This window comes from Thalassophryne amazonica, chromosome 4 (assembly GCF_902500255.1).
Source record: "Thalassophryne amazonica chromosome 4, fThaAma1.1, whole genome shotgun sequence".
In the NCBI taxonomy this organism is placed as follows: Eukaryota; Metazoa; Chordata; class Actinopteri; order Batrachoidiformes; family Batrachoididae; genus Thalassophryne; species Thalassophryne amazonica.
This window is the reverse complement of record NC_047106.1, coordinates 59127007-59140519: the sequence shown is the minus strand read 5'-3', so window position 1 is coordinate 59140519 and position 13513 is coordinate 59127007. Positions and strand designations below refer to the sequence as shown.

At 40.2% G+C, this 13513-nt stretch overlaps 1 protein-coding gene across 1 annotated transcript in view; it reads right to left on the bottom strand.

Moving 5' to 3' along the window:
• Positions 1-13513, bottom strand: part of vwa7 (von Willebrand factor A domain containing 7) — a 100568-nt gene that overhangs the window by 56783 nt on the left and 30272 nt on the right. The window contains exons 12-14 of the mRNA XM_034167954.1: positions 13100-13252; positions 12916-13008; positions 12543-12823 (exon numbers count right to left, since the gene is read on the bottom strand). Of these exons, the coding sequence (XP_034023845.1) occupies positions 12543-12823; positions 12916-13008; positions 13100-13252 (527 nt within the window). The remainder of the gene's footprint in view (positions 1-12542; positions 12824-12915; positions 13009-13099; positions 13253-13513) is intronic.

Here is a 13513-nt window from a genome sequence, read left to right as displayed (position 1 = left end):
TGGTTTCTCTTGAAACTGTGTACAGAGAACAGGGCTTTTTATTTGCTCCAAAACATTTATCAGGTAAGTACTACAAACTTTGATATCAGAGTTAACAAATGTTTTTAACTTAAGATTTATTCACTACACCTACAAAAACATGTTCGCCATCTAAAAATTGTCTGACCAAAATTTATTGGAAGATAATTGGTCCGATGATGGTTCCAACATTATCTGAAAAGCTAATCTGATAATGAAAACCTTAGCTTTGATAATTAGCAGAACTGTTGCACAGATCTGGCAACTTGCTTCTGACAGATTGTTTGTTGCTGTGGCGCGGTTGTACGTATACGCTTCTTTTATTTCTGTTTAGCACTCTTTTGGTTATTAATTGTATCTACTCTGAACGTTATTTAACAACAGTCCTGTTGTGAATTGCTAGCAGTTAGCATTCGCTAGTGGTTAGCATTCGCTAGCAGTTAGCTTTTGCTAGCTAGGTTGACCCCTCCCCTCTCCATTGTTACTTTTTATAGCTGTTTCTTTTCTACCCGTTTAATACTTCTGTTCATTTTTCAGTTGAACTGCTGTGAATTTTAAGTAATTATTTTACTCCTGTGTAAAATCTTAGGAGCGGCTACCATTTTCTCTAGCGGTTAGCTTGCCTTAGCTATTTCGGACCCCTGTAATCATTTTTTCATTTCATTTTTTTACACTCCCGTTAGTTAATTAACTGTTTAGTGTATTTTATAGCTGCTGCTTTTTTACCTGTTTAATACTTCTGTTAGTTTTTCAGGGTAATCAATCAATCAATCAATCAATCAATTTTTTTATATAGCACCAAATCACAACAAACAGTTGCCCCAAGGCGCTTTATATTGTAAGGCAAGGCCATACAATAATTATGTAAAACCCCAACGGTCAAAACGACCCCCTGTGAGCAAGCACTTGGCTACAGTGGGAAGGAAAAACTCCCTTTTAACAGGAAGAAACCTCCAGCAGAACCAGGCTCAGGGAGGGGCAGTCTTCTGCTGGGACTGGTTGGGGCTGAGGGAGAGAACCAGGAAAAAGACATGCTGTGGAGGGGAGCAGAGATCGATCACTAATGATTAAATGCAGAGTGGTGCATACAGAGCAAAAAGAGAAAGAACAGTGCATCATGGGAACCCCCAGCAGTCTACGTCTATAGCAGCATAACTAGGGATGGTTCAGGGTCACCTGATCCAGCCCTAACTATAAGCTTTAGCAAAAAGGAAAGTTTAAGCCTAATCTTAAAAGTAGAGAGGGTGTCTGTCTCCCTGATCTGAATTGGGAGCTGGTTCCACAGGAGAGGAGCCTGAAAGCTGAAGGCTCTACCTCCCATTCTACTCTTACAAACCCTAGGAACTACAAGTAAGCCTGCAGTCTGAGAGCGAAGCGCTCTATTGGGGTGATATGGTACTACGAGGTCCCTAAGATAAGATGGGACCTGATTATTCAAAACCTTATAAGTAAGAAGAAGAATTTTAAATTCTATTCTAGAATTAACAGGAAGCCAATGAAGAGAGGCCAATATGGGTGAGATATGCTCTCTCCTTCTAGTCCCCGTCAGTACTCTAGCTGCAGCATTTTGAATGAACTGAGGCTTTTTAGGGACTTTTAGGACAACCTGATAATAATGGAATTACAATAGTCCAGCCTAGAGGAAATAAATGCATGAATTAGTTTTTCAGCATCACTCTGAGGACAAGACCTTTCTGATTTTAGAGATATTGCGTAAATGCAAAAAAGCAGTCCTACATATTTGTTTAATATGCGCTTTGAATGACATATCCTGATCAAAAATGACTCCAAGATTTCTCACAGTATTACTAGAGGTCAGGGTAATGCCATCCACAGTAAGGATCTGGTTAGACACCATGTTTCTAAGATTTGTGGGCCAAGTACAATAACTTCAGTTTTATCTGAGTTAAAAGCAGGAAATTAGAGGTCATCCATGTCTTTATGTCTGTAAGACAATCCTGCAGTTTAGCTAATTGGTGTGTGTTCCTCTGGCTTCATGGATAGATAAGCTGGGTATCATCTGCGTAACAATGAAAATTTAAGCAATACCGTCTAATAATACTGGCCTAAGGGAAGCATGTATAAAGTGAATAAAATTGGTCCTAGCACAGAACCTTGTGGAACTCCATAATTAACTTTAGTCTGTGAAGAAGATTCCCCATTTACATGAACAATTTGTAATCTATTAGACAAATATGGATTCAAACCACCGCAGCACAGTGCCTTTAATACCTATGGCATGCTCTAATCTCTGTAATAAAATTTTATGGTCAACAGTATCAAAAGCAAGCACTGAGGTCTAACAGAACAAGCACAGAGATGAGTCCACTGTCCGAGGCCATAAGAAGATCATTTTGTAACCTTCACTAATGCTGTTTCTGTACTATGATGAATTCTAAAACCTGACTGAAACTCTTCAAATAGACCATTCCTCTGCAGATGATCAGTTAGCTGTTTTACAACTACCCTTTCAAGAATTTTTGAGAGAAAAGGAAGGTTGGAGATTGGCCTATAATTAGCTAAGATAGTTGGGTCAGTGATGGCTTTTTAAGTAATGGTTTAATTACTGCCACCTTAAAAGCCTGTGGTACATAGCCAACTAACAAAGATAGATTGATCATATTTAAGATCGAAGCATTAATAATGGTAGGGCTTCCTTGAGCAGCCTGGTAGGAATGGGGTCTAATAAACATGTTGATGGTTTGGATGAAGTAACTAATGAAAATAACTCAGACAGAACAATCGGGAGAGAAAGAGTCTAACCAAATACCGGCATCACTGAAAGCAGCCAAAGATAACGATACGTCTTTGGGATGGTTATGAGTAATTTTTTCTCTACTAGTTAAAATTTTGTTAGCAAAGAAAGTCATGAAGTCATTACTAGTTAAAGTTAATGGAATACTCAGCTCAATAGAGCTCTGACTCTGTCAGCCTGGCTACTGTGCTGAAAAGAAACCTGGGGTTGTTCTTATTTTCTTCAATTAGTGATGAGTAGAAAGATGTCCTAGCTTTACGGAGGGCTTTTTTATAGAGCAACAGACTCTTTTTCCAGGCTAAGTGAAGATCTTCTAAATTAGTGAGACGCCATTTCCTCTCCAACTTACGGGTTATCTGCTTTAAGCTACGAGTTTGTGAGTTATACCACGGAGTCAGGCACTTCTGATTTAAAGCTCTCTTTTTTAGAGGAGCTACAGCCTCCAAAGTTGTCTACAATGAGGATGTAAAACTATTGACGAGATACTCTATCTCACTTACAGAGTTTAGGTATCTACTCTGCACTGTGTTGATATATGGCATTAGAGAACATGAAGGAATCATATCCTTAAACCTAGTTACAGCGCTTTCTGAAAGACGTCTAGTGTAATGAAACTTATTCCCCACTGCTGGGTAGTCCATCAGAGTAAATGTAAATGTTATTAAGAAATGATCAGATAGAAGGGAGTTTTCAGGGAATACTGTTAAGTCTTCTATTTCCATACCATAAGTCAGAACAAGATCTAAGATATGATTAAAGTGGTGGGTGGACTCATTTACTTTTTGAGCAAAGCCAATAGAGTCTAATAATAGATTAAATGCAGTGTTGAGGCTGTCATTCTCAGCATCTGTGTGGATGTTAAAATCACCCACTATAATTATCTTATCTGAGCTAAGCACTAAGTCAGACAAAAGGTCTGAAAATTCACAGAGAAACTCACAGTAACGACCAGGTGGACGATAGATAATAACAAATAAAACTGGTTTTTGGGACTTCCAATTTGGATGGACAAGACTAAGAGTCAAGCTTTCAAATGAATTAAAGCTCTGTCTGGGTTTTGATTAATTAATAAGCTGGAATGGAAGATTGCTGCTAATCCTCCGCCCCGGCCCGTGCTACGAGCATTCTGACAGTTAGTGTGACTCGGGGGTGTTGACTCATTTAAACTAACATATTCATCCTGCTGTAACCAGGTTTCTGTAAGGCAGAATAAATCAATATGTTGATCAATTATTATATCATTTACCAACAGGGACTTAGAGAGAGAGACCTAATGTTTAATAGACCACATTTAACTGTTTTAGTCTGTGGTGCAGTTGAAGGTGCTATATTATTTTTTCTTTTTGAATTTTATGCTTAAATTTATGTGAATTTATGCTTAAATTTTATGTGAATTTTAATAAATTTATTTGCGTCTGTGTGAGCCTTAGGAGTGGTTAGCTTATCCATTATTGGTTAACTCGTGTTTGCTTGGCTACATTCTTGAATTTCTTAGTGCACAAAGTACACTACTAATTCTACTTTACACCTTCTGTACATCCTGCGTGATGTTGGAAGATAGGGTGGCTCTCATAGAGAGCCGTGTCCGTACGTTAGAGCAGCTTCTTAGCGCAGTGGAGTTAGATGTTACGGGCACTCCAGATGAGGTTAGTGTTGGGCCGGCTAGCGAGCCCAATAGCATCACCTTAGAAACGCCGGCTGTGGATGATGGCTTTCGGACTGTGGCTAGGCGGAGGAAGCCCCGTAGGGCTTGTTGCCCCATTGTGGCACCCCAGTCACACTCGTCAGTGCGAACTGTGAATCGTTTCTCCCCCTTGGATTTGCCAGATGTGAATTCTCTGAGCCCACAAGTGACTTTCCACGCCTGTCTCCAGGCCGAAATACCGGACTTTAGTGATAGGGGATTCTATCACCCGCAGAGTCAGGTTACAGACGCCGGCTGACGTTAAATGTATTCCTGGGGCCAGAGCTCCCGACATTGCATCTCATTTTAGGGTGCTGACGCTGCAGAAGGGAAGACAGATGAAGGAACATGACATGAGATATAGTCACATAGTTATTCACGTCGGCACCAATGATATCAGGATGAAGGACTCAGAGGTCACAAAAATGGACATAGAGAGGACTTGTGACCTTGCCAGAAAGATGTGTCGGCATCGATTAATAGTCTCTGGTCCCCTCCCCTCCCAGGGTACTGATGAGGCATTTACCAGGCTGACATCGTTAAATAGGTGGCTGGCGCAGTTTTGTAGACAGCAAGGTTTTAGCTTTATTGATAACTGGCCTTCGTTCTGGGGCCGCCGTGGCTTGCTGATGCCGGGCGGCCTCCACCCTACTGGGGAAGGCGGCGCCATCTTGTCTGCGAACATAGATAGAGCTCTACAGGGAGGGTAACATTAGGAATCTAGAGCAGGCCACGGAACAGGTGATTAGAGACCCTGCAAGGCTTATGACAAATGTGGGTGTGGAATGCATTAGCTTAGCAGGAATTTAGTGCAGAAAATCCACTATGGTGATAGTGCAGTTTATTTGCCAGGGGGGGAAATTCAACAAGTTGAGACTGTGGCCTGCTTCCGTAGTCGTGTCCATAAAAATCATAGAGGGATATGCTTTCCAAACTTAATACCCATTACTATATTGAATGATGTTGAAATTGAGGATGGCCCAGTGGTTGTTCCAGCAATAGCAAACATTTCGTGTCTGCTACCTACAACTCGCGTGGAATGTCTTAAACCTAAACTTACTTCTGGGCATCTTATATATGCTACTCTGGAACCACCCCTAAACCCAATGGATCAGCCTCTGAGCGGCATAAAGCCACTAAGGAAGTGAAAATTGGGATTTTAAAAGCAAAACGGGACTATAAATGAAGCTGGAGAATAAGATGGCGATGAATAATCTTGGATCTGCTTGGTCAAGCATGAAAGCCATTGCAGGCCTCCAACATTCTAAAGCCAGCAGGACCATCTCTTTGGATGGCTTCCAGTCTAATTTTGAATTTGCAAATGCTCTTAACTGTTTTTATACACGTTTTGATGTTTTTTTTAGTCAGGAAATACAGGAAGTGAGTCATAAAGTGTGTGGCAATCAGCACTTTTTTATTTCCCAGAAGGATGTTGAAAAATCCTTCTGCTCCCTCAAACCAAGCAAAAGCTGTGGTTCTGATAATATTTGTGGCCGTTTGCTGAAATCATGTAAGAAAGAGCTGAGCTCTATTTTTCAGTATTTTTTTAATCAGTCTTTAAAGATGCAGCACGTACCAAGAGTCTGGAAGGATGCTGTTATTATCCCTGTTCCAACAATCAGTTCTCCCAAGACCCTCAATGATTTCGACCAATCGCACTAACATCGATTGTCATGAAATGTTTTGAGAAACTTGTAAGATCTGAAATCTTGAAGACAATGGAACATGACCTTGATCCCATGCAATTTGCTTATAGGCCCAACAGAGGAGTAGAAGATGCTACAGTCACTTTATTAAATTTGCTTTTTAAACATCTGGAGGGGAAAGGAACACATGCAAGACTTTTATTTATTGACTTTTCATCTGCTTTTAACACAATCCAGCCCCACGTGTTAGCCTTGAGGCTTTTAGATAATTTTAAAGTAAGTAACAATCTTGTGGGCTGGATTTTGAATTTTTTAACTGGCAGGACACAGAGAGTGAGAGTGAATGGAACTGTTTCCGATCAGGTTATATCCTCTACTGGTTCCCCACAAGGATGTGTTCTCTCCCCACTTTTGTTCATCCTCTATACAAACATGTGCCGTAGCAGCAGAGAGGATAGAACGATTTTAAAGTATGCAGATGACACAGTTATTGTCAGCCTGCTGAAAGACAATGATAACATCTTCAGCTCTGCCACCTCCAGCTCTGCCTCCTGTCTTTTTGTTAGTGCCACTGTCTCTAAACCATTCAACATAGCTGGTCTCACTACTGTTTTGTAAACTTTCCCCTTCACTCTTGCTGATATTCTTCTGTCACAAATCACTCCTATTGACTTTCATAAAAACAGTGCTCCTAGTCAAGTGGGAACAGTTTTAAAAGGTCAGTCAGTGGAGTGTGTCAGCACATATAAATATCTTGGAACTGTCATTGATGACAAACTGAACTTTGAGGCAAACTGTGACATTGTGTACAAAAAGGGACGCCAGCGCCTCTACTGTCTGAGAAAACTGTCCACTTTTAACATTGACAGAACCGTGCTGACCTTGTTTTATAGTGCTTTTATAGAATCAGTTTTATCCTTCTGTCTTGTTTCACGATTTGGAAGCTTGTCCCTCAAAAACAAAAATTGTCTAAACCAAATTGTGAAATGGTCAAGCAAGCTGATTGGAGAGTCTCAGCTTCAGCCAGAATCCCTGTATATCAAACAGGTACAGAGGATAGCTGGTTCCATTTTGAGAGACGACTCCCACCCTCTTCATAGTGAGTTTCAGCTGCCCCCCTCAGGTCGGAGGTTCAGGGTACCAGCTTGTAAAACTAAACGCTACAGAAACAGTTTTGTACCAGCAGCCATCAGTGCTGTAAACAAGTAATAGAAACTTAATATAACTTTTGTATTTATTTTTTGTATAGTCTTTTTTACCTTGTTTTTATGAACAGCACATTTTTATTTTTATTTATTTAGTTAGTTTTATCCTTTTGGTTCAGTATGATACGTTTTTAGACTTTATATCTACTGATCTTTTAACTCATCTTGCTTTTATTCTACTTTGGGGCCGTCCTTGTGTTTTGTTTTGTTTTTTAGCTTTTTAGCACTGTTGTTGCTTTGTCCTGTGTTTACCAAACGAGATGACTCACTCACTGTAAACTAATTTTACCCAAGGGTATAATAATAAATTGAATCTGAATCTGAATCTGAAACAGTTCAACTGTCAACCCCACTGAGGTCCTTAGACTGTGTCTCATTAACATAAGATCACTGTCCTCAAAATCATTGTTGATCAGTGATCTAATTATTGATCATCACTTAGATATGATTGGGCTATGTGAAACCTGGCTTAAACCTACAGCTGTCCTCCCCTTAAATGAGGCTTGCCCACCAGCATATACATTTAGTCACGTCCCTCGTGATGCGAAGCAAGTCAGGGGTGTTGCTCTTATTTATAAATCTAGGTTTAGCTTATTTGCTGTTGGGGGTCACAAATATAACTTGTTTGAGCATCTGATTCTCTGCTCTGCTCAGGACATTATGCATTACCAAGGTCAGAAGAATAAAAATCAGCCGTATTACTTTGTCACTGTATATAGGCCTACTGGCCCATATTCTGAATTCTTAGATGAATTTGGTGCGTTCATCTCTAACTTGTCAACTAGTGTAGATAACATTCTGATCATTGGTGACTTTAACATTCATATAAATAAGCCTTCTGATCCCCTCTGCAAATCATTTATGGAAATTGTGGATGCATTAGGATTTCGGTAATGCATTCAGGATTCAACGCACATTAGTGGAAATACCCTGGATCTGGTTCTCGCACGTGGTATTGCTGTCACGAATACTGACATCATGCCTCTTACATCAGTGGTGTCTGATCACTCACTTATTAAGTTTACAGTTTTGCTGCCATGTTTAGTGGAACAACAACCTTATACTCGTATATCATTACGGCAATGCATCAACTCCTCAACTAAGACTGAACTCGAAGCTAGACTGCCTGATGTCTTAGCTTCACATTTGACAAATACCCAGTCAGTAGACAGACTTGTGGATAGTTTAAACTCAGTGCTCAAAACTACACTCGACATGATTGCACCACCTGTGTTAAAACCGCGCTCCCCCAAATCACAGTCACCTTGGTTCAATGATTATCTGCGTGACCTCAAGCATAAAGGAAGAGGTCTAGAACGGAAATGGCGTCATTCAAAATTAGAAGTATTTCACCTTGCGTGGCGTGATGCTATCTTAGACTATAAGCATGCATTATTGGCTACAAAGCGGACTTACTACTCTGATTTGATCAACAAAAACAAGCATAACTCAAAGTTCTTGTTCGACACGGTGGCAACACTTTTGCATGGACAGCCACCTGTAGTTTGCTCTCCTTTTACAGCACAAGATTTCCTGGATTACTTTGGAAAGAAAATAGAAGACATCAGGTTAAACATATTCCGGCATGCCTTAATCCAGCCACTACACTCTGCTATTGATGTGGGCGCCACTACTGAGGTATTACCTAGATTTACTGAATTTGACAGTATCTCACTAGGCATGCTGACAAAACTCCTAATGTCAACAAAAAGCACAACCTGTTTATTTGATCCTATACCAACAAAACTGTTTAAGGACCTGTGGCCCACTCTTGGGCCAACTGTGCTGGAAATTATTAATCTTTCTTTAACTTCTGGATCTGTTCCTAAATGTTTCAAATCTGCAGTGATTAAACCATTACTTAAGAAACCTAATCTTGACCCTAGTGTATTGACAAACTATCGGCCGATATCAAATCTATGATTTTTCTCTAAAATTCTGGAAAAAGATATATATGCAGCTCATAGACTATCTTACTGAGAATAATCTCTTTGAGCCACTGCATAGTGTATTGACAAACTATCGGCCAAAATCAACTCTATCATTTATCTCTAAAATTCTGGAAAAAGTGGTGTCACGGCAGCATGTAGACTGTCTTACTGAGAATAATCTTTTTGAGCCACTGCAGTCTGCTTTTAGAAAATATCATTCCACAGAGATGGCTCTCACTAAAGTGGTGAATGATCTTCTGCTTACAATGGATTCAGACACCACTATGGTTCTGTTGCTGTTAGATCTCAGTGCTGCATTTGATACAGTGGATCATCATATTCTACTTCAGGGGTAGCCAAGTTCGGTCCTCGAGAGCCACATTCCTGACACTCTTAGTTGTCTCCCTGCTTCAACACACCTGAATCCAATGAAAGACTCGTTAGCAGACCTTTAATGAGCCTTTCATTGGATTCAGGTGTGTTGGAGCAGGGAGACAACTAAGAGTGTCAGGAATGTGGCTCTCAAGGACCAAACTTGGCCACCCCTGTTCTACTTGATAGGCTGGAAAATCATTTTGGGATTACTGGGAGTGCCCTTGCATGGCTGACGTCGTACTTGACCAGTCGTTCAGATGCAGATGATACTCAGTTATACATGCTGATAACTGCTCGTAATCTCGTTCACATAAAATCCTTAGAAGATTGCCTTGCAGCAGTGAGAAGTTGGATGTCTAGAAACTTCCTACTTTTAAACTCTGATAAGACTGAAATGATGGTTCTTGGTCCAGTGAGACATCGGCATCAGTTTGACCAGTTAACGCTCAGCCTTGGCTCGTGTGTCATACATCACACTGACAAAGTGAGGAACCTTGAGGTAATTTTTGATCCTTCGTTGTCCTTTGGCGTCCACATTAGAAATATTACTAGAACTGCTTTCTTCCACCTGCGAAATACAGCGAAAATTCGTCCCATCCTGTCTATGGCTGATGTTGAGACCCTGATCCATGCATTTATCTCTTCTAGATTGGACTACTGCAATGTTCTATTTTCTGGTTTACCGCAGTCTATCATTAGGGGTCTCCAGTTGGTTCAAAATGCTGCAGCCAGACTTCTGACACGAAGCAGAAAGTTTGACCACATTACACCCATTTTGGCATCCCTTCACTGGCTTCCTGTCCCATTGAGATCTGATTTTAAGGTTCTGCTACTAACCTATAAAATTATTCATGGACTGGCACCTCCCTACCTAGCTGACCTAATTAAACCTTACATACCTGCCCAGGCTTTACGTTCTCAGGGTGCAGGACTACTTTGTGTCCCTAAGGTGAATAAGAAGTCTGCGGGTCACAGAGCTTTCTCTTATTGTGCCCCTGTTCTGTGGAATGAGCTCCCTGCGTCAATAAAACAGTCAGATTCTGTGGATACTTTCAAGTCCAGACTTAAGACACACTTATTCCCTTTCATATGGCTAGCATACTGCTGCAGTTTTGTTTTACGATTTTTACTCTTTTAATTCATTTATTAGTAATTGGAGCGGGCCACGGCCTCAACTTTACCTAAATTCTGGGTCTTTTAGTGAAGTTTGGGGCTAGTGGCTGGCGATCACCTTATTATTTCTCTGTTTTTCTTGTTGATTAATGCTGGCAAATTATACACTATTTTTTTGTCTTTCTGTGCCCGATTCTGTTTTTTCTCTCTGTTTAAGGTGCAGCTCCATCCAGAGATGGGAGTTGTATTCGTGTTGGCGATCCTCCTGTCCTGTGTGCCAATAGCATTTCTTGTATATTCGTCCGTTAATTGTTCTGTGAATTGTTCTGTAATTTATGTTTGTAGCATGGCCCAAGCAGATGGTCACCCCTTTGAGTCTGGTCTGCTTGAGGTTTCTTCCTCAGAGGGAGTTTTTCCTTACCACTGTTGCTCTGGGGGTTGGTAAGGTTAGACCTTACCTGTGTGAAGCGCTTTGAGGCAACTCTGTTGTGATTTGGCGCTATATAAATGAAAATAAATTGAAATTGAAATTGAATTGAACTGTGCCCACCATTGCGTACAGTCAATTTATAGCCAGGGCCTCAAAATATGGAAAGCCTTACCGAAAAACTGGCAAAGACTACCATACCTTTTCTGAAAAGCTGGAATCTCAGTTTTTCAATGCTATGTGATAGCCATCTGAGAAGAGCAGCTGTTACAAGTTATTGCATGAAACTAAGGTTGAGAAAATTTTCGTGAGATAGCTGAAAATCTAAAAATGGTATAACAACAAATGAGACATGGTTTCCTATGTTTCTGGGTAAGGCAAACCCAATTATGACTTTGACATTGCTGTAAACGGTCAAGCTTGTGACCTTTTGGCAAGGTCAATTACTTTTTTTTTTACATTTTTGTACAAATTATATCTTTTTTTTATTTTCACTATCCATAATTTTGTTAAAATCTCTCTATCCATAATTTTGTTTAAATCTCAAAATAAGTCTCTTTCAAATGGTATATAGCATTTGTATATTAGTCTAGTAGGGGCTAGACACCAGCATTTCTACAGTGATGAATATTGCAGAGTTTTAGTGGCATGCTTTTGATTCAAAAATATAAGATATGAAATAGTGAAATATGTTTAATGTATTTACATGGATAAACATTCAAAAGGACAAAAGAACAGCTGTAAGCCTATCCTATTACAATTTGTTGGTAAATTATGTATACATTGATAGTAATAATGACAATAACATATTGAAAACAATAAAAACAAGTGTAAAGTGAAACCATTAGACAGCAGCATGTTAATGTCTGTTTTATTTTTATTTATGTATTTATTTTTTGTGTTTTGCTTTTTTTATTTCAGGTACACAATCAGAAAATGACATTGAGTATTCACAGCTCACTTTACATGTATGCATACTTACACCCAAATTAATCATGACTTAAAAACTGATGACACAAATCATGATTCCTTTTGTGGTTGTATGAACTCCCAGAGTGCACTGCAGTATACAATAACATACCACTTAGATGTTCGGTCGGTGACACCAGTAGAGCTGATTTCACTCTACAATAGTGTTTTACTCTATTTAGACTGGGATCAAATGTTATCCCAGCAGAGTAAATTTTACTCAGCAAAATTTACTGTGTAATGTAATGTTTGGAATCACTGCCATTGTCCATGTATATATCCGCAGATATTTTGGTATTTTAAATTTTTTACTCCCAAATACTGGTATCGTATCAGCCACCCAAAAAAATCTGTATTGGTCAGGCTCTAATAATTCTATGGTGGTCAGCAAAGCCACATTTTTCCATAAGATGACTTACCTGTATCTGGACATAGGTGGGCTGGACCATCTCCATGGAAACCCTCTCCAGCTTGTTTCCCCTGCTGTCTCGACCTGACAGGCGAACAAAGAAGGGAACTCTGGGTACAGACTCCATCCAACCCACCCACTCTTCCACAGATGATAAAGGGGAAGAGGAGGAGTTCAGTACCACTTGAATGAGGCTCTCCCCGCTGGCTCCTATCAGAGTCACATGACTGAAAGAAGCCTCCTGATCAGGAGCCAGACCTGTGACAGCCAGCACCAGAAAAGCAGGGACACCTGGGAAAATAAATAACAAACAAACAAGTATCAATTACCTCATTAACTAAGAAGATGGAGAAAGATTAAAAAATATACAGTCAAATGATTACCTGCCACTGGATTGCCTTCCACTCTGGCTAGACCTGGGTGTGTTTCGTTGTTTATTGTGGCAAAGTAATACAAGAAATCTACACTGCTGTCACCTGTAGACAAAGATAGTTTATATTTGCCTCAGTTAAAAAAATACATATGATAGTCTAAAGACAATGTAATTGTTTGACTGCTTTTATTTACCTATTACATTGAATGTGATTTGTCCATGACTCCTGACTTGGATGCTCCACTGGCCTGGCTGTATAGGATGGAGTAATCTGATGCGATAGAGACCCTCAAAATGCTCCAACTCTGCCAGCAGGCCTTGTTCGCTCAGAAGAACCTGTCTGAGACCTAGAAAATATTTTTTAAAAACCTCAAACTGGGCAGAATTTTATAACTGCAGAGCTACTCCTAGCTTAGTCAGCAGAGCATGAGACTCTTAATCTCAGGGTTGCAGGTTTGAGCCCCACATTGGGTGAAAACATTTAACTAAGCCACATGGGGTGTAACTCAGCCACATGGAGTGTGCAGCCAGTGCACTCTGAGTGCCGGTGTCGCCAACCAAACGGTCCCCCTAAAAATCGGTCCCCCTGATGACGCGGTTCATGACAC